General features: G+C 52.0%; 4 protein-coding genes across 4 annotated transcripts in view; 2 read left to right on the plus strand and 2 right to left on the minus strand.

The window, feature by feature from the left end:
- Nucleotides 1-950: 950 nt before the first annotated feature.
- Nucleotides 951-4,147, minus strand: ENH_00052390 (histone deacetylase interacting domain-containing protein, putative; the record flags this gene model as incomplete). The annotated part of the gene is given in 6 exon segments (XM_013583676.1): nt 951-1,370; nt 1,565-1,807; nt 2,344-2,601; nt 2,606-2,798; nt 2,895-3,307; nt 3,437-4,147. Coding segments are annotated over 6 exon segments (2,238 nt in total).
- Nucleotides 4,148-5,654: 1,507 nt separating this feature from the next.
- On the plus strand, nt 5,655-7,145 carry ENH_00052400 (hypothetical protein, conserved; the record flags this gene model as incomplete). Its single annotated transcript, XM_013583677.1, has 9 exons — nt 5,655-5,808; nt 5,871-6,093; nt 6,153-6,255; nt 6,314-6,359; nt 6,418-6,477; nt 6,536-6,711; nt 6,769-6,860; nt 6,916-6,962; nt 7,021-7,145. The coding sequence occupies 9 exons, from the start codon at nt 5,655-5,657 to the stop codon at nt 7,143-7,145; spliced, it is 1,026 nt and encodes a 341-aa protein (XP_013439131.1).
- A 726-nt stretch (nt 7,146-7,871) lies between these two features.
- On the plus strand, nt 7,872-12,197 carry ENH_00052410 (hypothetical protein, conserved; the record flags this gene model as incomplete). Its single annotated transcript, XM_013583678.1, has 9 exons — nt 7,872-8,270; nt 8,468-8,674; nt 8,800-9,216; nt 9,367-9,470; nt 9,604-9,828; nt 10,120-10,282; nt 10,590-10,715; nt 11,080-11,286; nt 11,907-12,197. The coding sequence occupies 9 exons, from the start codon at nt 7,872-7,874 to the stop codon at nt 12,195-12,197; spliced, it is 2,139 nt and encodes a 712-aa protein (XP_013439132.1).
- A 1,471-nt stretch (nt 12,198-13,668) lies between these two features.
- ENH_00052420 (DNA polymerase I, putative) overlaps nt 13,669-20,000 on the minus strand; it is a gene marked incomplete at both ends in the record, with an annotated part of 6,860 nt that continues 528 nt past the window's right edge. Inside the window, 13 exons of the mRNA XM_013583679.1 lie at nt 13,669-13,855; nt 14,023-14,161; nt 14,399-14,588; nt 15,012-15,116; nt 15,366-15,444; nt 15,871-16,028; nt 16,248-16,340; nt 16,497-16,694; nt 16,927-17,035; nt 17,246-17,382; nt 17,597-17,727; nt 17,931-19,092; nt 19,338-20,000. The exon at nt 19,338-20,000 is cut by the window's right edge and continues 528 nt beyond it. Coding sequence (XP_013439133.1) covers nt 13,669-13,855; nt 14,023-14,161; nt 14,399-14,588; nt 15,012-15,116; nt 15,366-15,444; nt 15,871-16,028; nt 16,248-16,340; nt 16,497-16,694; nt 16,927-17,035; nt 17,246-17,382; nt 17,597-17,727; nt 17,931-19,092; nt 19,338-20,000 — 3,351 coding nt within the window. The remainder of the gene's footprint in view (nt 13,856-14,022; nt 14,162-14,398; nt 14,589-15,011; nt 15,117-15,365; nt 15,445-15,870; nt 16,029-16,247; nt 16,341-16,496; nt 16,695-16,926; nt 17,036-17,245; nt 17,383-17,596; nt 17,728-17,930; nt 19,093-19,337) is intronic.

Genomic DNA, 20,000 nt, shown 5'->3' on the forward strand with positions numbered 1-20,000 from the left:
TGCAAAGTTATTCAATTAAGAAGTATTCATTTAAAATGTCAAATTAAATAAAGGAAATGCAAAGTTATTCAATTAAGAAGTATTCATTTAAAATGTCAAATTAAATAAAGGAAATGCAAAGTTATTCAATTAAGAAGTATTTATTTAAAATGTTAATTTAAAAGAAAGGAAATCCAAATTTATTCAACTAAGAACGCGAATGCAAACAAATGCGGAGCCCCGGCACTTGCAACTTGCAACTCGAAGTCTTCGGAGTTGAACAAGAGAAACCAAGGACTTCCGGGCTTTTCCAGAATGAAAATTAAATAAATAAATAAAAACTGCAATTAAAATTAAATAAATAAAATAAAAACTGCAATTAAAAAGCAAAAAGAGATCAATTAAAAGGGAAAAGGCACTTGTTCAGTGTTGTTTCCGAAGATCCGGCGAAAGCAAGAAAGGTGAATTTGCTTGAAGACCGAAGGCCGGACTGTGCAGAGGCGGCGCTGGTCCGCGGGAAAACGCAAAAGGGCTTTTTCAATTAAGTCCAATCTTTTCAAAGAAGATTCCAACAAAGAAATCCGCAAGTCCCATTCGTAGCGCGAGTCCGCCAAGTTCAAGAGCGCCTCTTCGTGGCGGTTCATGTAGCGCGCCTGGCTCTCCGAGCTGTCCGGAAACAAAGCCCACCTGCGGGTAAAAACGAAACAAATAAAACATTTTAAAACGAAAATATTATTTAAATCAAAACAAGAAAAGAAAAAACGAAAAAAGAACCAAGAGAACACCTCCACAGCCGATTCCCAAAGGCCAACAAGAAATGCCCAGATCCCGCCTGTCCACTGCGGCGCGTGCAAGAACTACAAAAGGCAGTATAAATGCAACACAAAGAATCTTTTTAATGGGTTCGAATCCCCTTATTTCCGCATTTAATTAAAATGGTTGTCTGGGAATGAATTCCTGATTAAAACTGCTCAAAACTGGCATTTCAGAAAATTCTCCCGCAGCATTTGCCGAACAACCTCTAAATGCGCAAGCACTTGCACATTAAAAGCGGCAATTAAAACTATTTGCTTCAACTTCTTCCAGAAAAGCAGAAAAAAAGAAAGATCGGCCGAGCGCTCACTGCCCACCTGTCGTTCAACACTTGCCAGGCCAGCCCGTCTCTGCCGCTGCAGGCCAACGCCGGCCACTCTTCCGGCAATTTCCTGTAAGAGCCGTTTCGAGGCAAAGCGTCGTATTGCTGGCGAGTCAAAGGGGGCCTCGCGGGGCCCGCGGCTTTCTGGGCCTGGAGGACCAGCACGAGCCGCCGCAGCGCCTCCAGCCCGCGCGCGGAGGCCGCGGCCGCGGCCTCGAACGCGGAAAAGGCCTGATTGAACACAACAAACAAAAAGCAAAACTTAATTGCAAATATATTCAACAAATGCCAGCTAAAGAGCGGCTCCCGAGCGGGTTTCGCAGGCAGGGGCCCCTCGCCGCCGCGCGGCTGCAGGGCCTGCGGCATTCAACTTTGGTGTTTCGCGCCGCTGCATTTCATTTCAGATTTTGCAAATTGAGAATATTATAAAAACAAATTTCAGCCGCTCACGTCGTCTTTGAAAAGCCTCCCTGCGTTCCAGTCGTCCAGCACTCCGTAGAGCGGCTGCAGCCACTTGTAGCTCATGAGCTGAATCATCAGCTCCTGGCTGCGAAAGCGACAGGGAGATATATTTCGAGACAACAAGTCCGCAGCAGCTGCCGCCAGAGTCTTCACTTCTTCAGAAAAACCCTTTTCTTCCTTCGCAGACAAAGAAGAACCGCAATCGGCAGAGTTTCCAGTGCCGTTCGCCAACTGCTCGCAAAAGGACAATTCAAGAAAACGACTTCACCACTTTTCGCTGTCTAACGCGCATGCATTCGAGCTGCGGAATCTTCGCAAAGAAAGGCTGCGTCCTTTTGCTTAGATATGAAAGTGCACTTCTGCATTTATTTATTAATTAATGCACTTCGGAGTGCGTATTGCAGACAGGCACAAGTGCAAGAAAGGCAAGCGCGCGAGCATATGCCTGTGAAACAGGCATATAAATATGCATTTTTCCATCAGTATAAACCCCAAAATATAAATAAGAATGCGCAAAACACAAATACGAATGATATTGTGCTTCTTTCAATGCCGGCCACAAACATCGCGCAAACTTGAACTGGGATCCATAGCTGCCAGCGGCAGTGCCTCGCCAGTGTTACGCAGCAGCAGAAGTAGAAAAGTAATCAAATTAAATGAGTTCTAGAATTTCCCTTTTAATTTTTGGGTTCTTTTAAAGCGAAACAGGGCAAACAAACGGGGCAGAAGGGCCGTTTCAAAACCTGAAAAGTGTTGCAAGAACTCACCGCGGCAGCACTGGAGTCTGTAGTTGGCGTTTCAGTTTTGACGTGCGCAAGTCCATTGGCGTTAATTCCCAGATCGTTTTTGCTTTCTGGATTCAAATTAACAGCATTATCTGCTGAGTCGCCAGTGTGCGGGTCTGCTGCACTTGCTGCTGCGAGTTCCCGAGCCTTCTCCGGCTCCGTCTTCTGCGCGGCTTCCTCGCTTTCCTGCAGCCTGCTGGCTCCAATGTCCCGAAAGAGCCTCAGCAGCACTCCCAGTTTTTCAGTGCAGTCCGGATAGCGGGCAAGAAGAGCTGCGATTCGCTGCAGCGCGAGGGAAGAGGAAACTTCGCCTTTCGCGGCCCTGGCAATCAAGTGGTCCACTTCCAGCCGCAAAGCCACGGACTGCTTCGAAACTCCGTTCAAAAACAAGTCGCACAAGTGCCGCAGCGAGGCGCGGGAGTCCTGACAAGCTGCAACTGCAAGCAGAGCGCAGCAAACACAGCCAAAGCCGCACCCTCACCGAAGCTGCAGCAGCTGCTGCTGCTGCCACTGCAGCTGCTGCTGCTGCTGCACTGAGAACAGCCACTAAACTGAGAGCAGCAGCAAAAGAAGCGCTGCTTCCTGCAAAGCGCCCGCTGAAGCAGCAAGGGAAGCAGCAGCAGGCCCGGCGCCGCCTCTTGCAAGAACGGGCCGACTTGCCGTTGCGCGCGGCGAGGAGCTTCACGACTTGTTCTATTTCCTTTCCAGCTTTAAAGTCTTCGCTTTTAATTGTCAAAATGAGCCGCTTTATGTCGCCAGAGACGTGGAACCACGCGGGGAAGGCCGCGAAGGCCAAGTCCAACTCCTCGCTCAAAGCCCCAAAGGCCAGTCTTCGCGCCAGAAACATCCGCACTAAGTGCAGCACTGCAGACGCCAGGCCTCGCGCGCGCTCGGCGCAGCCGCCGGAGAGCCCCACTTGGTACGCCAGCCGGTACGCCGAGTGCACCTGCGCAGCAGCAGCAGCAGCAGCAGCAGCAGCAGCAGCAGCGCGTCGCCCAGCGCGTCCAGCAGCAGCAGCAGCAGCAGCAATTGGGAAAAAGCGCAAGTGCTAGTCAGTGGAGGCGAAGGAGCAGACCTGGACGGGCTCGTCGTCGAAGGGCTTGGTGAGTTCAAGAGCCTGGTCTTTGCGAATGACTCCGTCGTTTTTCTCGATGCAGAACTGCTGCACCAAGAGCTTCCTGATGGCGCGGATGACGAGGGGGTGGCCCCTGAAGAGCAGCTGCATGCGGTGCAGCAAAATGTCGCGGCTGCCGCGCTGCGTCTTCTGCGCCATGCAGCTCTTGAGAATGCTGTTGAAGATCGCGTACTTCTCCGGCGCCATGTTCTGAATCAGCACGCACATCGCGGCCGCGGGGTTTCCCGCGTGAATCAAAGTCCGGTCGGGAAAGAACAAAGACATGCACAGCGACACGTCCGGCGCGTCGGGGAAGGAGTGCCCAATCAGGAAAGCCAGTTCTTCCACCCGCAGCCGCTGCCGCTTGACCTGATCCAGCACGCGCCGCAGGCAAACCAGGCTCTGCGGGCCCCCGGCGAACCGCTTCGTCAAGTACGCCTCCAGTTCGCCCCACATCAGCTGGAAGTCCTCGCTCGTCGCTTGTTCGGGGCTCGCCGGCTGCGGGGGCCCCGGGGGCCCCGGGGGCCCCGGGGCCCCTTCCGCCCGCGCGGGAGGCGAGTCCGCTCTGCACGGCGGGGACTGCGGCGAGGCGGCCAAATCGTCGGACGGGGGAGAAACAGAAGGCAACGGCGCGCTAGGCGCAGCCTGCTTTTCCGCGGTTGGGGGGGCCATCTTCTCCCTGCTGTTCAGGTTTTGCAGCCGCAAGCGCCAACCATCACCCGGCAAGTCTCGGGCCCTCAACAGCGGCAAATACGGCTGCTGTGGAGTCCCAAAGACCCGCCGCTACGCCCTTGCGCGCTCAGAGGCAAACTGGGCGCCGCTTTCGCCCCAGACAGCCGCTGGCACGACGCGACGGCGGCAGGCGACTGCTGATGAGCGATGCGGCTTCGAGGCCTCCGAATCCGCCGCCTTAACTCGACTCCTTTCAGCCTCTTAGCTCACTACAATACACGCGGCATGGTGAAAGAATGCGAAATTCGGCGCCCATTGATTTTCACGAGTCAGACGGCATCCTTCCAGATCCTCGAGCATTAGTGAGGGAAACCCGCCGTCGGGAGAAGAGCCCCAAAAATCTGCATTCCACGTGTTTACGAGACGCGAATGAGCATAAGATGCTAAAATATCGAGCTAGACGTAGAACAATGGAGAATCCTACACGGGTGTGGTGTGACCTAGCGCCGAGCCCCACCAGGAGCGCTGGGGGTGATTGAGAACCACAGCCTACAGTAACGGAGCCAAAGGATGTAACTAAAAGCTGCTTTGGTAATTCTTTACTCGTATTTTCTGTAAGACGTGGAGATTGAGGGAATCGCCGTCCCTGGGGCAGCTAAATGTTTCTCCTGAGTCAAACGAACCGGGGAGGCCCTGTGCAAGCAAGCTGCCACGAAACTGCTCACGTACAAGCCCGTAGAATACGGGATGGTCCAAACGTTGCAAAAATTAATTGTTGAATTTTCAAAGCTTGCCGAACCAGCAGGCGAACTGCTACCGTTTGAATCAGTATTGCTCAACCAACCAAGTGGTGTGCCGACGTTATGTGAGGCTCAGGCAGGATGCGCCAACTGCACGAGCATGTGTAATATATTGGCCGTAATGTCATAGCGACGTAATCCTGAGGCGACAGAGGCCTTCAAGTATCGTTTCAGTCTAATTATGTGCTGGCTAGGCCTGTGTAGTAGAGTTAACGGCGAGTAGTTGGGAGGCAGCGCAGGTAGTGCGTAGATAAGTTAAGTTTGGAGCCTTTAGAGGAAAACATAAGTAAAGAAGTCATTAGAACATTCTTTTTCTTCAAGAAATGTCGGAATGTAGGAGACTTCCATAATCCCGACATTCTGCAAACTAACTTGACAAAGGGCAGTAGTTGGTTCTTCTGATTTCGGAACATGGGCAGTTGTTTAGTCGTGCAAGCTCATCGAAACGAACTGTTTTGGCTTATTCAGCTTACTAGCGCTTTCAAATGAATTACTGTCCGAACTGGAAAATAGAAGTGGCGATCCGATGTTGGATCATCATCACAGGACTGGCGATACAGCAGTGCGATCTCGCGTGCTCCTCAGGTGTACGTACGGTGAACCTGGATCACTCGCAAACCAGCTGACCAACGACATTCGCAAATTCTCGTATTTGGGAAAACATTTTAGCCATCTGCCTGTGGTATTCAAATATATTCCAAGTAACCATGAGGCAATTCATCCCCATCGTCTGCTTCTCCCTTCTGGGCGCCAGTGCTGAGCCCTTCAAGGCGACCAGCCCAGTTTGCGATGTTGCCGTCGAAACTGCACTGTGCCTGCACAATGCGGAGAAGATTTTGATGCCTGATGCTCGCCCATATGGTAAGAGTAGCAGCAACCTCTTGAAGCCACGCAGCATCATTCTCATTCAATTCGTTCTTTAGGCATGGAGGTTCACCTGACCTTCGACGAGTCCCGCCCTCTTGACACGAGTGGCAAAAAGAATCACGGATCCGGCGAAGTTATGGCTGCAGCTGGCATTGGCGGCGTTGGAAGCTCTGGCTTGTTCCGCAACAACTACGTGTATGTCCCAAGCTCGGAGAGCTTCAAGTCTGCTGACTTCTCATACACCTTCTTCGTGTATCTTCTTGAGGATGCCAAGTCGAGGTTAGTAACAATTTGGGCATTTTTCAATATGGAGGACGGAAACAAGTTTCGTGTAACAGATCCATCAACGACTTGCATGACCAGTTCTGCCCCATCATGCACAAGGGCACCATGCGTGAGGACGTTCAGGAAGCCTCCCCAGCCCTCCTTGTGAACCCTCGTGTAAGTAATCTTTGTTTCAACATTCTGCTGAGACCTTCCTGCATCGAACGCTCAACAGGATGGACGTGTCAAAGTCGTCCTTGGCACTACTGGCAGCGCAGCACGTAGGGCTCAAAAAATCAGCATAATCCAAACAGCAAAGACTATATCAACCTTCTTCAGCTGGAAATGAGATGCAAAGCAACTCCAGACTTCGCCCTCACCAGTGGTATCACCTTGGCGGTAAGCAAGTTGAGACTACCCCTTCACATTTTTCGAGACCTATGGCCTGTCTCCGTAGTCGTACGCCATCAAAACCGGATGAGGCTCTATGTTGACGGAATCCTCGACTCTTCTCTCGTCACTGAAGGCTCCACCAAGACCAATGACCTCCCTCTTTTCGTCGGTGGTGCCCCCTACGCCGAGAACGTTTGTGACATGCCAATGCTTCTTGACGAGTTCCGCATGTTCTCATACGTAGGTTTCACTATTCGATTTTGACAGAGAGAATAGAGACAAATGCGTTGCTTTCAGGCTGTTGGCCGTGACCACATACAAGCCGAAGCCTCCGTCGCACTAGGTGGCATTGAGCCCTCATACCTTCACATCGGTTGCACCAACTGCAAGTGAGTATAATCGTAGCTTTTGGCAATCTTGTACGGTCCTTACTCCCGACTTCAGCAAGGACGAGGCTGCTGAGTCTTGTGCTGATGGCTATCATCTATGCAGTAAGCTGACTTTGCCAGCATCACATATTGCTAAGATTCTAATCTCATTTCTCATCAGGCAAGCTAGAACTCTACAACGGTGGATTCCACGTTGCGCGGAAGCTTTCTCTCGGCACAGCACTTGTTTCCGCCGGATCCGCGACCCCAGCGAGGGGCGCCGGCCTGTGCTGCACAGATGCATAAGCTATAACTACTCGTTGTTGAGTTTTCCAACTTTAATGTTTTTTCATGCTGCATCGCGGCTCTGTCGACATGAGCGTTTCGTAGTCCTTTGGATGTATGCTGGATCTAGTTCGAGGCATATAGCTAATCATTGTCAAGTATCCTTACATTTAAACTTTAGCTTTGTGGCGGTAGGTTTATTTTGTCCAGCATGGTTGCAGGTCACTTAGTCGGGTGCCAGTGGCAGGAATGCAAGAGGTCACCTCTTTGAAAGTTACACAACGACAGAGACAGGAAAATTTACTGCACCGATAAAATTCTTAGTCTTTTTTTATTGCAGGATTCTTTAATTCTTTGGCATTGCTCCTTTCTGCACAATCCAGATCACCGCCGCGGGTGGTGGCTTCGCTCGAGCCAAATGAGCCGAAGATGCAGGCGGAGTAAAAATATCTTCATCCGGACGCAAACACCTACAGAATATAACCGTATGGCTTTTTTTGATATTTTTCTCTCTTTTATGCATAATTATTCAGGGATCATTTACTCCCAACTTCGTTTCTCTGGGGCTTGCGACATTTGGGCCCTTGCCTTCGACTTTCTTTCAACTAAATGTTTCCCCGAATATAACCTATTTTTTTATTCAAATCACGTTCGTCAAGTCATTTACCCGGTTAGACGTGGAACAGTTTCTGTCTTGGCCATGATTTTAAGACAGGGAAGAACAATTTCGTGTGCAGGGCATGAATCATGACGATCAACACACCTGTATCTGCAGTGACATGTGGGGTTGGGACTGTAGGCACGTTACAAAGTACAGATCATCCGGACGTTAAGGATAGCCTTGATGCGGAGTGCCCAGCCGTGCCGTCTGAGGATAGAATACTCGACTTTCTGACCTTTCTTGACCAAACGGCATCGAATTCCGTAGCTTGTGACGGACAAAGCCTACGACAAACGCATCCCTCTGTCGATTCGACAAGAAATGCAAACCTGCTGTCCAGAATATCGACTCTGGAAGTCGAGCTCGAGGACAAGGAACACAACCTCAAGGCCTTACGGGAGCTTCGCGAAAGAGAGAAACTTCAGGGAGAACGGCTTCGTAGGCAGTTACAGTTACAGCTGCAGGAAGAATTGACGAGGACCACTGTAGGCAGTTAGAAATTTTGCCCCTTCGCTTTCCAGTAGAATAGTGTTGCGTTGCGGATGATCTTGCAAGACGAATTGGCTGTCCCATTCAGCCCAAAATAAACCCGTAGTAGCAAAGAACGGTACGACACAACTCGTTAGTCTTTGAAAAGGGTGGCGATTAGCGCACCGGAAGATCCCGATGGTGGTCTCCGCAGGAAAAGTACGAGCGACAGTCCGCAAGGCAACAGGAATTGTTGTGTCAGTTACAGGATGAAAAGAAAGAGATGGCTTCTCGCTACCAACGTCTCGCGGATGAGATGCGCGAGCTTGAGAGAAGATTTAGCGCTAAAACTGCGGAACTGCACAAACAGTATGGAAAGGAACTGGAGCGTCAAAGGAAAGCTTTTCTCTCTGGTGAAAAGGTGAGCCCGCCTTCGGTGGAACTCCTTCTCCTGTCTAAGTGGCATCTGTGGTGGCCCGTCACGGACTTCGCTTCACGCGAAAGCTGATGCGCTTGTTGGGCAAATGGCTTTTCGGAAAACTTCAGGCCCGCCGGGACGCGTGGGAGCGCGACCGGGCTCAGGAGATAAAAGAAATAACAATAAAGGGTCTGGAGCCTGAAATTCAGAGGCTGCTGGACAAGCACAGAAATGAGAAGCGCTGTCTAGAGGAGAAGCTGAAGAAAGTAGCGAACGATGTGCGTCGCGTCAACTCTGCACTGGGTCTTCGTCTCACAGCAGCGCATTTGAAATGTTCACATTTTCTCCCACTTCGACTGAAAAGCGAACAAACCCTATTTTCTGACACTACTGCTTTTGAAACGCCTCAGATGAAAAGCCAGCTGGAACAAGAGCTGGCCTCGCAGAAGGCACTAGCGGCGAGGCAGATGGAAGAGGCGTTCGAGGCCGAGCGAAGCCAACACAGGCAGGAAGTCCGGGAGATGCAAGAACGCTTCGAGGCCGAAGTGAGAGGCAGAGGACTTTGAAAAGGAGCCATAGTGCGGAAATTAGCGCTAAAAAGGCGTTTTTTATTATTTAGTTCGTCCAGCTGCCCTTTCTTTGGTGCAACGGACATGCTCGCTGTGTCGCTGCGTAGATGTGTGACGCAAACGCAGATGAGGAGAGAAAAAGAACTTTTAATGGCAAAGCATCGAGAAGAAGCAGCCAAGTGGGAGTCGGAGATAAAAGACGGCAAGAAGTCTCTTCAGGGCGAAATCACGTGGGTCGTGAATTTCGTCTTTCCCCTTGAAAGCTGCACTTGCAGCAAGAGGCACTGAAGACAGCGTTGTTTACGCGACTAAAAGGAACAAATTGAGGACTTCAAACTGTTTTTGACTCCACTTTGAGCTCAGAAAAGCGCGAGAAGAGGAGCAGCAGCGCTGCAAGGAGGTGGCGAACCAGTTCGTGGCGGAAATGGAACGCCTGCGGCAAAGCCACGCAGCCGAAGTTCGGCAGGCGGAGGATTCTGCAAAGGCGAAAGAAAAGGAACTTGTGGCTAAAATGGAAGTCGCCAAAGCTGCAGCCATCAAAGAGGCGGTGGAAACGGCGAAAAAAGAAATGGAGGCGGACTGCCACAAGTGAGTCACGTGCAGAAACAAGAGCGAAAACGCCTGCAGTCCGAGTGCAGAGCAGCAGCCTAGCCAGAGATCAGGGTTTGAACGAAAAGACCAAAACACTGACATGTGCGGGAAAAGAAACAAAGTTGTATTTAATTTGTTTGCATTGTCTTGGATTTGCGACTTGAAGCGGCCGCTGAGCTTTCAGCTGCCGCGGGGAGTTCCTCAAACCCGTTTCTGTGTTTGCGATTTGGGGGCGAAGACGCGCTGAAACGAACAAATGGCTTTATTTTGTTTTATTTGATCAAATAGGAAAATCGAACATTTGTTGGAGCGGCTGAGTGAAGAGCAAGTGGAGGCGCAGAGCCGCCTGGAAGGCCAGTGCAGCGAAGCCCTCGCTGCAGCTCAGGCCAATTTCGAGAAGACCAAAAGCGAATTGGCCAGCGAAAAAGAGAAGTTGGAAGCAGAATTAAAAGTACGCCAACGGGCAGCCGCAAGAGCCTCGCAAGTTTCCTTTTATCTTTCAAGTTGAGTTTCCGTGGCCTAGATCAAGTGCAGTTCAGTCTTGAACGGAAAGCACTTAGGCGCAGCTGCAGCTGCTTCTGAACATGCAAGAACTCGCGACTTAGCGCATTTACTTGGCCTTGTGTTGGAGGCAAAGACTATTTTAATAGAACTGTAGTGAGCAGTTTTAAAACTGAGACAAAAGAGGCTGTGGCGGGCACTTTTTCAAGACTGCGGCGAAAGCTGCACTCGCAGTTTCTGGCTGCGTGCGCGTGAAGGCTGCAAACGAAAAACGCCTGAGTCTGGAGATTTATATTTCGCGCTTGGAAACTGAGGCGGAACTGAAAGACAAAATGCAAAAGGAGCTGCAGACTGCACTCGACGAAGTCAGCGGCAAGGCGCAGGTGAGGCTTCTGGAAGCCACAGAGAAGCTGAAACACAAGAGAGCCTTTCAAATGGTGCTTCTGCTGCTCGAGCAGCTTAAGTTGCTTCCTTAAAAACAAAAGTTGCACTAAAATTGAGTTTTTGATGCGTGGATTCCCCGGATTCCCTTGGAACAACGCCAGGCGCTGGAAAGCGAAAGGGAGAGGAAAAACGAGAAGCTCCAGACGGAGTGGGAGATCAACAAGCAAAAATTCGAAGTAACTCACCGAAATAAATGGAAAATGTAGATTTGAATGGAAAATTTGAGGAAAAAGAAATAAAAAAGAATAAAAAAGAGCCAAAATTGTCTCAAAATGCAATCCGCAGCCGCCTTTGTCTTCTCAGGAGCAGTGCCAGCAACTGGAAACGCAGCGGCAAACCCTGGACGACTTGAGCAGCAAACTGGCGGCAGCAAACGAGCAAATCAAAGAAATGAAAATAAAAGAAAACAGCAGAATGGAAAAAGTGGAAATTAAAGTGAGAGAAACAATAAAGGCCAAAGATCAGACAATCCAAAGCCTCAAAGACGAACTCGCCGCCAGCAACACGAAAGTAAGTAGCGGGCTAACAGGCAAGCTACTTGACGCATTAATTACAAACACTTTCAAACTGTTTTAAAAATAAATCTTCAAGATTAAATTCTTGTTGATGTCCTTCTCGACTGACAAGTGGAAAGGTGAAAGACGCCAGCGAGCCACCTGGCCTGTGTTCAGTTTCTTGCAAATGAAAGAACAAAGCTAAGGGGAAATCAATTGCTGCTATTTTAGTGTGTTGTTCAAATGTCTTCATGTGAAGTACAATTTTATTTTTAAAATTGGGAGATGTGAACTTCTTAAGACAACCGTAGTCAAGCTTTAGTTTTCAATTAAGCCACGTGCGCTTTCCCGAACATCAGGTTCAGATGTGCCTTTTGAATTAAAACTTGCCTGTTTATTTAATTTTCTTAATTTCTAAGCTTCTAATTTGAAATTTAATTTTTGTTTCCGAATTTCAAACGACATTCTTTTCATGGGCTGCTCATCACCTCAGTCGGTTTGCTACTCGCGTTCGTCTTCAGCGTTTCAATGCATCGATCAGTTGCCCCGGCAAACAGCCCCATTTTCGTTGAAACTTCGGAGAACTTTAAATAAATAAATTATTTTTGTTTAAATGTTTTTAATTGGCGCCTTCAGGTGGAGCATTTGCGGAACTTGATGAGTCGGCAGCGCCTGGAGCTGATGAAGGGCATTTCCTCTTCAGACTTCTTTCCCGCCGACTCCGTCGAGTCCACTGCAGCCTCTTTGCTGCCGCCAATAAATAAAAACAAAACTTCAGATTTAGTCGGCAACAACAGCAATTATTTAACTGCAAGCTCCCGACTAAGACGGGGAACAGGCACAGAACGGAAAGCAGCAGCGCGAGTTCACACGAAACCCAAAAACGGGTTCGACTCGAGCCTTAGCAAAAGGGAAACGAAAGACTGACCTGAATTGCTTCGACTGAGCTTTTTAATTTGTTTTTTTGTTTTTTTTTTCTGTTTTATAATGCATTAATTGCGTTAGTTTGCCCCTGGATTGCCATCTGCATCGCGTTCATGAACAAGGTAGGCTGCGCGGGGGAAGACTGGAGGTTCAACCTCAATCGGACTTGCACAAAAAGAGAAATGAAATATATAAAAGTAAACTTTAGGGTTTATTGAAATGAATTTATCAAAAAGGGCCCATAATGGCCGGAACAAGTCACAGGTCGAGGCCCAGATCACCTCCCCTTGCAGAGCGTTCAAGTTGCAAAACTTGTGAATGGAGAAGAAACCTCAGTTGTGAATTCTCTCACTCAAGATGCAGCAAAAAGAAAAGCTACAATTAGTTGTTTTCAAATTCAATTTATATTCAATTCATCTCCACTCTGTGCTGAACAGCTTGAAATCCTCTTTCTCACTTTGCAAATAAGAATTTTTCGAAGTTTCAAAACGAGTTTTGCCCCACTCGCTGCGGGTAGTTTGCCGAGTTAATGCCACTTAATTGCCCAAAGTTAATATCAATTAAAGTGAAAAGATAAGCTGAACAAAAAGCTGAATCAAATTTAATTACAAGTCCCTCGCTGGCTGCAGCTTTGCCGGGCAAGGCAGTGCACAACTCCGTGGACGCGAAAGCGAGCTGGAAAGTTTGTTGTCTTTGCATTTTAAATTCCCTAATTGGTTTATTTCTCCATTTCATTTCTTTGCATTTATAATTCCCCAATTGGTTTATTTCTTCATTTCATTTCTTTGCATTTTCAATTCCCTAATTGCTTTACTTCGCCACTTCATTTCTTGTTCCATTCAAGAACTCGTTCGAGCCAGTTCAACTCACCCACAGCCTGCCGTTCCCTCTCCAGGCCTTGCTGACTTATTGAATCATTTTTGCCGAAATCAAAAGATGATTTTGCCAAAAAATAATACTAAGTGCTGCCACTTTCTCTGAATTGAATGTTCTATTTTATTAAACTACTTATCTAAGCTCTACACAAAAAGAAGTAAAGAAGCGGCAGTTCGCTAAGTATGAAGTTCGAGAGGCAACAGCGTTTCTTTGGGGGATCCAGGGCTTCCGCCGTCTCCAAGAAGCCACTCTTGCGCAAATATAATCCCATTTACTTTTAATAAAGTGATTTAGGCTCCAAGAAGCCCCTCTTGCGCAAATATAATCCCATTTACTTTTAAAAAGAGATTTAGATCTTTAATGAGTTCAAAAGATTCGCCTGAGTTGGTCCACTGCAAGGCCACAGCTGGCCGCTGTGCAGAATCCAGCGCCGCCCGGGGCCCCTTCTTTCTTCGTTTGCGAATATTGGGGAATATTTTAAATGCTTTAATAAGCATTTAAATGCTTATTAAAGCATTTAAAATATTCTTCGAAGAAAGAAACAACAAATTGAATTCGAATTCAACTCCGAACTCGCATTTTGTTTGCGTTTCCGGGCTCAGTCGTCGAGATCGCCCCAGCTCGGGCCCGCCTTCACGACCACGGCCAGCGGCACGGAAAGCGGCAGCGCCTTTTCCATTTCGCGTTTCAAAATGAATTTAACTCTTTCTTTTTCTTCGCCGCGGCACTCCACGATGATCTCGTCGTGCAGGGAAAGCAGCAGGCGGGGCCGCGCGCAGAAGTTGCTGAGCGGCGGAAGTTGAACACTCCGAAAGCCGGCCTTTAAGTCCCAAACCCGGGAAAATTGCAACTAAAACTCCAATTCAGTGGATATTTTCTGCTTAGAAAACCCCCAAGTTCCGCGGAAAGCCCCGCGGAAGCCCCGCTTTCCGCCCCGTTCAACTTCACTCACCTCCCCTGGAAAGCCCGCTGCACCCGCAGCATCGCCCGCTTTATTACGTCGCTGGCGCTCCCCTGAATTATATAATTCACCGCCTGTCGCTGCAAAGAAGGACTTTCGCGCAACTCCGCACTCACGCGGCGACGGCGGCCTGTGCACCCACAAACCCTAAACCCTAAACCCTAAACCCTAAACCCTAACCCTAAACCCTAGCCCGAAACCCGGAACCCGGCACGTGGAAGCTTAAACTCCAGACCCAAAACCCCAAAGCTAAACCCTAAACCCAACCCTAAACCCAACCCTAAACCCTAAACCCTAAACCCTGAGCGCTGAAGCCAAACCCTAAACCCTAAACCCTAAACCCTAAACCCTAGCCTGCGGGAGCGACCTGCGAGGGTGGTGAGGAATCCGTGTTTCCTGGCGGCTAGAATGGCGTCTTTTGCGAATTTGGAAACTTCCGGAAAAGAAAAAGAAAACTGCTGGCGAACTTTTTGGGCTTCTTCGGGCCCGACGGAAAGCTGCTGGCAAATTGGCTGCAGCCCGCCGCCGTAGAGCAGCGCGAGGCAAACCACTTTGGCCTGCAGCAGCTTCGAAAGGACTTTTTATTTATTTTGTAATTTTATTTTATAATTTTAAACTTTTAAAATCCAAATTTAATGTTTTTATTTCACTGACACCGCCGCCCTGACACTGCGCACTGGCCAGCGCAGCGACAGCTGAAAAGCAAATCGCCAGCCGACTCCAAAGATGCCAGAAACCCTACCGCCTTAACCCTAAACCCTAAACCCTAAACCCTAAACCCTAAACCCTAAACCCTAAACCCGGAAGGGGCAGTTAGTGCATCGTCAGCGCACCGAATTGCCCACAGCCAGAAACCAAACCCTGAACACTAAGGCTTAAACCCTAAACCCCAAACCCTATACCCTAAACCCTAAACCCTAAACCCCAAACCCTAAACCCTAAACCCTAGAGCTGACGCTGTTTCTGAGTTGAGGCGTAACCTGGTCGACCTGGACTTTGGTGAATTCCGCTGCCATTTCTTTGTAGACGTCTTTTTCCCCTTTTGCAAAAATCCCACTCAGGCGTCCAGGGCCGCAAAAATGAGCCTACACAACAAAACCCTAAACCCTAAACCCTAAACCCTAAACCCGAATCCCTGAACCCCAAACCCTAAACCCTACATTGTGGTTCATGTAGGCGCACGGCTGCTCGGAAGGGAGCGAGTGTGTGTCCTTGGCAGCAAGGAGCAGAGATGAGCACATACCCGCAAGCCCCAAACCCTAAACCCTAAACCCTAAACCCTAAACCCTAAACCCTAAACCCTAGGGACAGGCGGCAGGCGCTGCGAGCCTGACCAAAACCCTCATTTCGATTTGCGCGAAGTCCGCGGAAACCAGAACCTCCGTTTTAGGGTTTGAGGGAACAAAAGCTGTTCTGCATCGCAGCTTCAGGTCCACCGCGGGGGCCCCCTGCGCTGGGGTGTACGTACACCCCGCTGGGGTGTACGTACACCCCGCTGGGGTGTACGTACACCCCGCTGGGGTGTACGTACACCCCAAAGTCAAAAGAACTTCTTTCGGAACTGTTTGCAAATTGCAGTTGGAAGAAGATAAACGGCCTGTCACCGTTCGGGTTTGGTTCCACCGACAGTAAACCCTAGCCGTCGCAAACCGCAAACCCTAAACCCTAAACCCTAAACCCTAAACCCCAAACCCTAAACCCTAGAGGCGGAGTGCTCAAGACGCACAAACGCGGGCCGCTGCCTTCTGGGCGAAGTGTCCAGGGCCTAGGACTCAGCGATCAGCTCTTAGGGTTTAGGGTTTAAAATTTAGGGTTTAGGGTTTAGGGTTTAGGGTTTACCTGGGCAACTCCGGCTGCTGAACTCGGTTCGCAGCCCAAGGGGTACTAAACCCTTCGGCTTTCTTCTTGGGGGCCTTTGGGGGGCCCCCAGGGGCCCCCGGGGGCACAAGAAAGGCCAGGGGCCCCACAGCAGGGGCCCTTTCTGCAGTGCTGTGCAGCTGTGGGGAAACAAGGCAAACCCTAAACCCTAAACCCTAAACCCTAAACCCTAAACCCTAAACCCTAAACGCTAAACCCTAAACGCTAAAGCCTGAATTTTGAGCGGTGAATTTAAAGGGCATTGAGGGCCATGCGCGAGCTCTCCTGGGCTGAAAGAAGGGCAAGAGGGTTTAGGGTTTAAGCTTCTGCTCATTTAGGGTTTAGGGTTTAGGGTTTACCGGGGTTAGGGGGGCCAAGAAAGTGGAGTAAAGCTTCGCTATTTGCCGATAGCGCTGCAGCAGCGGCACCACCGGGTGGCTGTCTCGCAGGCTCTGCAGCAGCAGGCCCCGCAGCAGCAAGGGTTTAGGGTTTAGGGTTTGAGAAGGAGGGTTTAGGGTTTAGAGAGCCCCTGGAACGGCCCTAGGGTTTAGGGTTTGGGCTCCTAGGGTTTCAGCTGCAGCGCACAGAGCCAAGGGTTTAGGGTTTACTTGGAGAACATTGTCATCAGTGCACTGCTGCTTCAAACCCTCCACTTGAAACCCTCCAGGGGGCCCCCCCGGGGGCCCCCCAGGGGGCCCCAGTTTGAGTTTGTTGTAAATGAGGTCTGCAACTTGTTTAGGAGAAGAGGGAGAAAAAGAAAAGCCAACAGCAGCGCAGCAAGCAGCAGCAAGGTGCTCGAGTTCTGCCTGAAGCACCCGCAAACCCTAAACCCTAAACCCTAAACCCTAAACCCTAGACGACAAACCCTAAACCCTAGACCCCAAACCCTAGACGACAAAACCTAAACCCTAAACCGTAAGCCCTAGACGACAAACCCTAAGCCCTAAACCCTAAGCCCTAGACGACAAACCCTAAACCCTAAACCCTAAACTCTAGACGACAAACCCTAAACCCTAAACCCTAAACCCTAAACCCTACCTGCAGCCTCTCCTTGTGGGGCGCCACAACAGACTCGTCGCAGGCAACGCCTGTGGCCTCCATTAGCGACAGCAGCAGCGCCACGGGGCCCTCCTGCTCCACCAAAACCCTGCGCGCAAACCCTAAACCCTAAACCCTAAACCCTAAACCCTAAACCCTAAACCCTATGTCGTGGGCCACTCAGAGGCTGAACAGAGAGTGGCGTCGAAGAGCCTTCTGGCTGGAAGCTGCTGCACCCGCGGCGAGGCACTGGCGCCCGCAAAACCCTGCCTAGGGTCAGGGTTTAGGGTTTAGGGTTTAGGGTTTAGGGTTTAGGGACCTGCATAAACCCTCAGAAAGCATGTGGGGCCCCAGCGCAGCAGCTACTGCTGCTGTGGCGGAATTGGCTTTGAGGCAATTCGCCCAAAGGAAACTCTCGGCAGCAGCAACCCCCGTGTCCAGCGGCGACAAACCCTCCTGAACGCAAACCCTAAACCCTAAACCCTAAACCCTAAACCCTAAACCCTAAACCCTAAACCCTAGAGACCTGAGCCTTGAACACTGGCCTCCGGTTCAAAGCCCGAAAGCGGAAGCGCTCGCTCAGTACATCTGGTGCCTCGCCCTCCGCCCTCCAAAGCCTAAACCCTAAACCCTAAACCCTAAACCCTAAACCCTAAATCCGAGAGCGCACAAGGATCTGCGGCAAGTTGAGTTTTGCTGCTGCAGTGTTTATTGCAGCAGCAGCAGCAGATATCTCAGGGTCTTCGGGGGCCCACAGCCACGCCATCAGAGAAACATCGAAGAAGGCGACGGACCCAAGTGCTGCAAACCACAAACCCTAAACCCTAAACCCTAAACCCTAAACCCTAAACCCTAAACCCTAAAGCGCAGGCAGCCAAGCACGGACTGTGAGCCTCACGACGTGAAGGAGCCTTCTACCCGGCCGCAGGGGGAGCCAGCTCCGGAGAAAGGCCTAGGGTTAGGGTTTAGGGTTTAGGGTTTAGGGTTTAGGGTTTAGGGTTTACGTATTTCTGGGCGCTGCGCAAGAAGGGGCCTGAGGGCTTCTTGGGCGTTCCAAATCAGCAGCAGCCCTTTTGCTTTTGGTCTTTTGGCCCCCGAGACAAACAAGTCTTGCATTAAATCCCAAGCAGCAGCAGCAGCAGCAGCAGCAGCAGCAGCAGCAGCAGCAGCAGCGGCCTCCCCCTGCTGCTGCTGCTGCTGCTGCGCGAACTGGGCCAGGGGAACAACAAAGTGCTGCCACTGCGTCGGGGGGCCCCCCACGAGCAGCTTCAGGGCATCTTCAGGGTCCCACTGGGGGCCCCCCTGGCCCTCTGGGGGCCCCCCCAGACCCTGGGGGCCCCCCCCAGGGTCTGGGGGCCCCCCCTGGGTCTGGGGGCCCCCCCCAAGGTCTGGGGCCCCCTCCAGCCCGTGGGGGCCCCCCCCGAGGTCTGGGGGCCCCCCCTGGGGCTGGGGGGCCCCCCCGCGGCCTGGGGGCCCCCCGAGACCGGGGGGGGCCCCCCCAGGGCCTGGGGGCCCCCCAAGACCGTGGGGGCCCCCCCCAGGGCCTGGGGGCCCCCCGAGACCGGGGGGGGCCCCCCCAGGGTCTGGGGGGCCCCCCGCAGTACCCTTGGAAACCACAAGAGCCACGGGCTGGGGAAAACGGGCCCTGAGGGTTTTAATCTTAAAACATGCAGCTTCTAGTTTGCTGCTGCTGAGGCTGGAAGTGCTGCCGTTCTCCAGCAGCAAACTAAACACAAATGCTGCAGGGGGGCCCCCACAAATCCCAGCGGGGGCCCCACAAGGGGGGCCCCCCGCACCCCCAGGGGGGCCCCCCCCAGCACCTTCTCCCCCGCCAGCAGCCCCGGGGGCCCCAGGGCTTTGAGGGGCCCCTGGGGCCCCTCCACTCTGGGGGCCCCCCGGCGGCTGGGGGCCCCCCGGGGTCTGGGGGGCCCCCGCGGTCTGGGGGGCCCCCAGGGTCTGGGGGGCCCCCAGGGTCTGGGGGCCCCCCGGGGTCTGGGGGGCCCCCAGGGTCTGGGGGGCCCCCAGGGTCTGGGGGGCCCCCAGGGTCTGGGGGGCCCCCGGGGCCCCTAGAGTGGGGGGCCCCCCTGCTGCTGCGTTTGGAGTTAGTTCGAAGTTGGAGGCAGCAAATTCCGCAAACTGAGACGAAGTCCACAGGAAAGAAACGTCCTGCACGCCCCAAACCCCAAACCCTAAGCCCTAAACCCTAAACCCTAAACCCTAAACCCTAAACCCTAAACCCTAGTTAGCGAATCTGAGGCCCAGCCGCTGTGCAGTCGCTCCTGGGGCCTGAAACTTAATCACCAGCGCTTCCTCGCCGCATCCTCTGCACCCAAAACCCTAAACCCTAAACCCTAACCCTAAACCCTAAACCCTAAACCCTAAACCCTAAACCCTAGCGGAGAGCCCCTCACTTGCCGCTGCTCCCAAGCACTGCACAGGGCCTTCCAGGCCTTCACTGGGTCGAACAAGAGGGGCCCCTTTTGTTTCTTTTTTTCTCCACTTTTATTTATTTTCTTTTCTTTTCGCGCAGCTTTGGGGGCCCCCGGGGGCCCCTTGGGGGCCCCCGGGGGGCCCCCGGGGGCCCCCGGGGGGCCCCCCTGGGGGCCCCCCTCCCCGCTGTACCCTGCGTTGGGGGCCCCCCCTGCTGCTGCTGCTGGGGAGTCAGGGGGCCCCTCGGAGTCCTCGGAGAGGCTCAGGGGGGCCCCCGACTCTGCTGAAAAGGGGGCCCCTTCGGGAGTATCTACAGTGCCCAAGGGGGCCCCCGAGGAGGGGCTTAGCTGCTGCTGCTGCTGCTGCTGCTGCTGCGGGGCCCCAGGAGACCCAAAAGGGTACAGGGGGGCCCCCGGGGGCCCCTGGGGGCCCCCTGGAGGCCCCTGGGGGGCCCCTGGGGGCCCCCCCAAGGAGGCAGTGGAGGGGCTGCAGGCTGATTCGTTTGTGGCTGCAGGCGGGGAAGGTCCTGCTGCTGCTGCTGCTGCTGCTGCTGCTGCTGCTGCTGCTGCTGCTGCTGGGTCTAGGGCGGAAGGGGGCCCCCTAGGGGCCTCTGCGGGTGTGGGGCCTCCGTGGAAAGCGATTTG

The sequence above is a fragment of the Eimeria necatrix genome, genomic scaffold (genome assembly GCF_000499385.1).
Source record: "Eimeria necatrix Houghton genomic scaffold, Enh_scaff419, whole genome shotgun sequence".
NCBI lineage: Eukaryota > Apicomplexa > Conoidasida > Eucoccidiorida > Eimeriidae > Eimeria > Eimeria necatrix.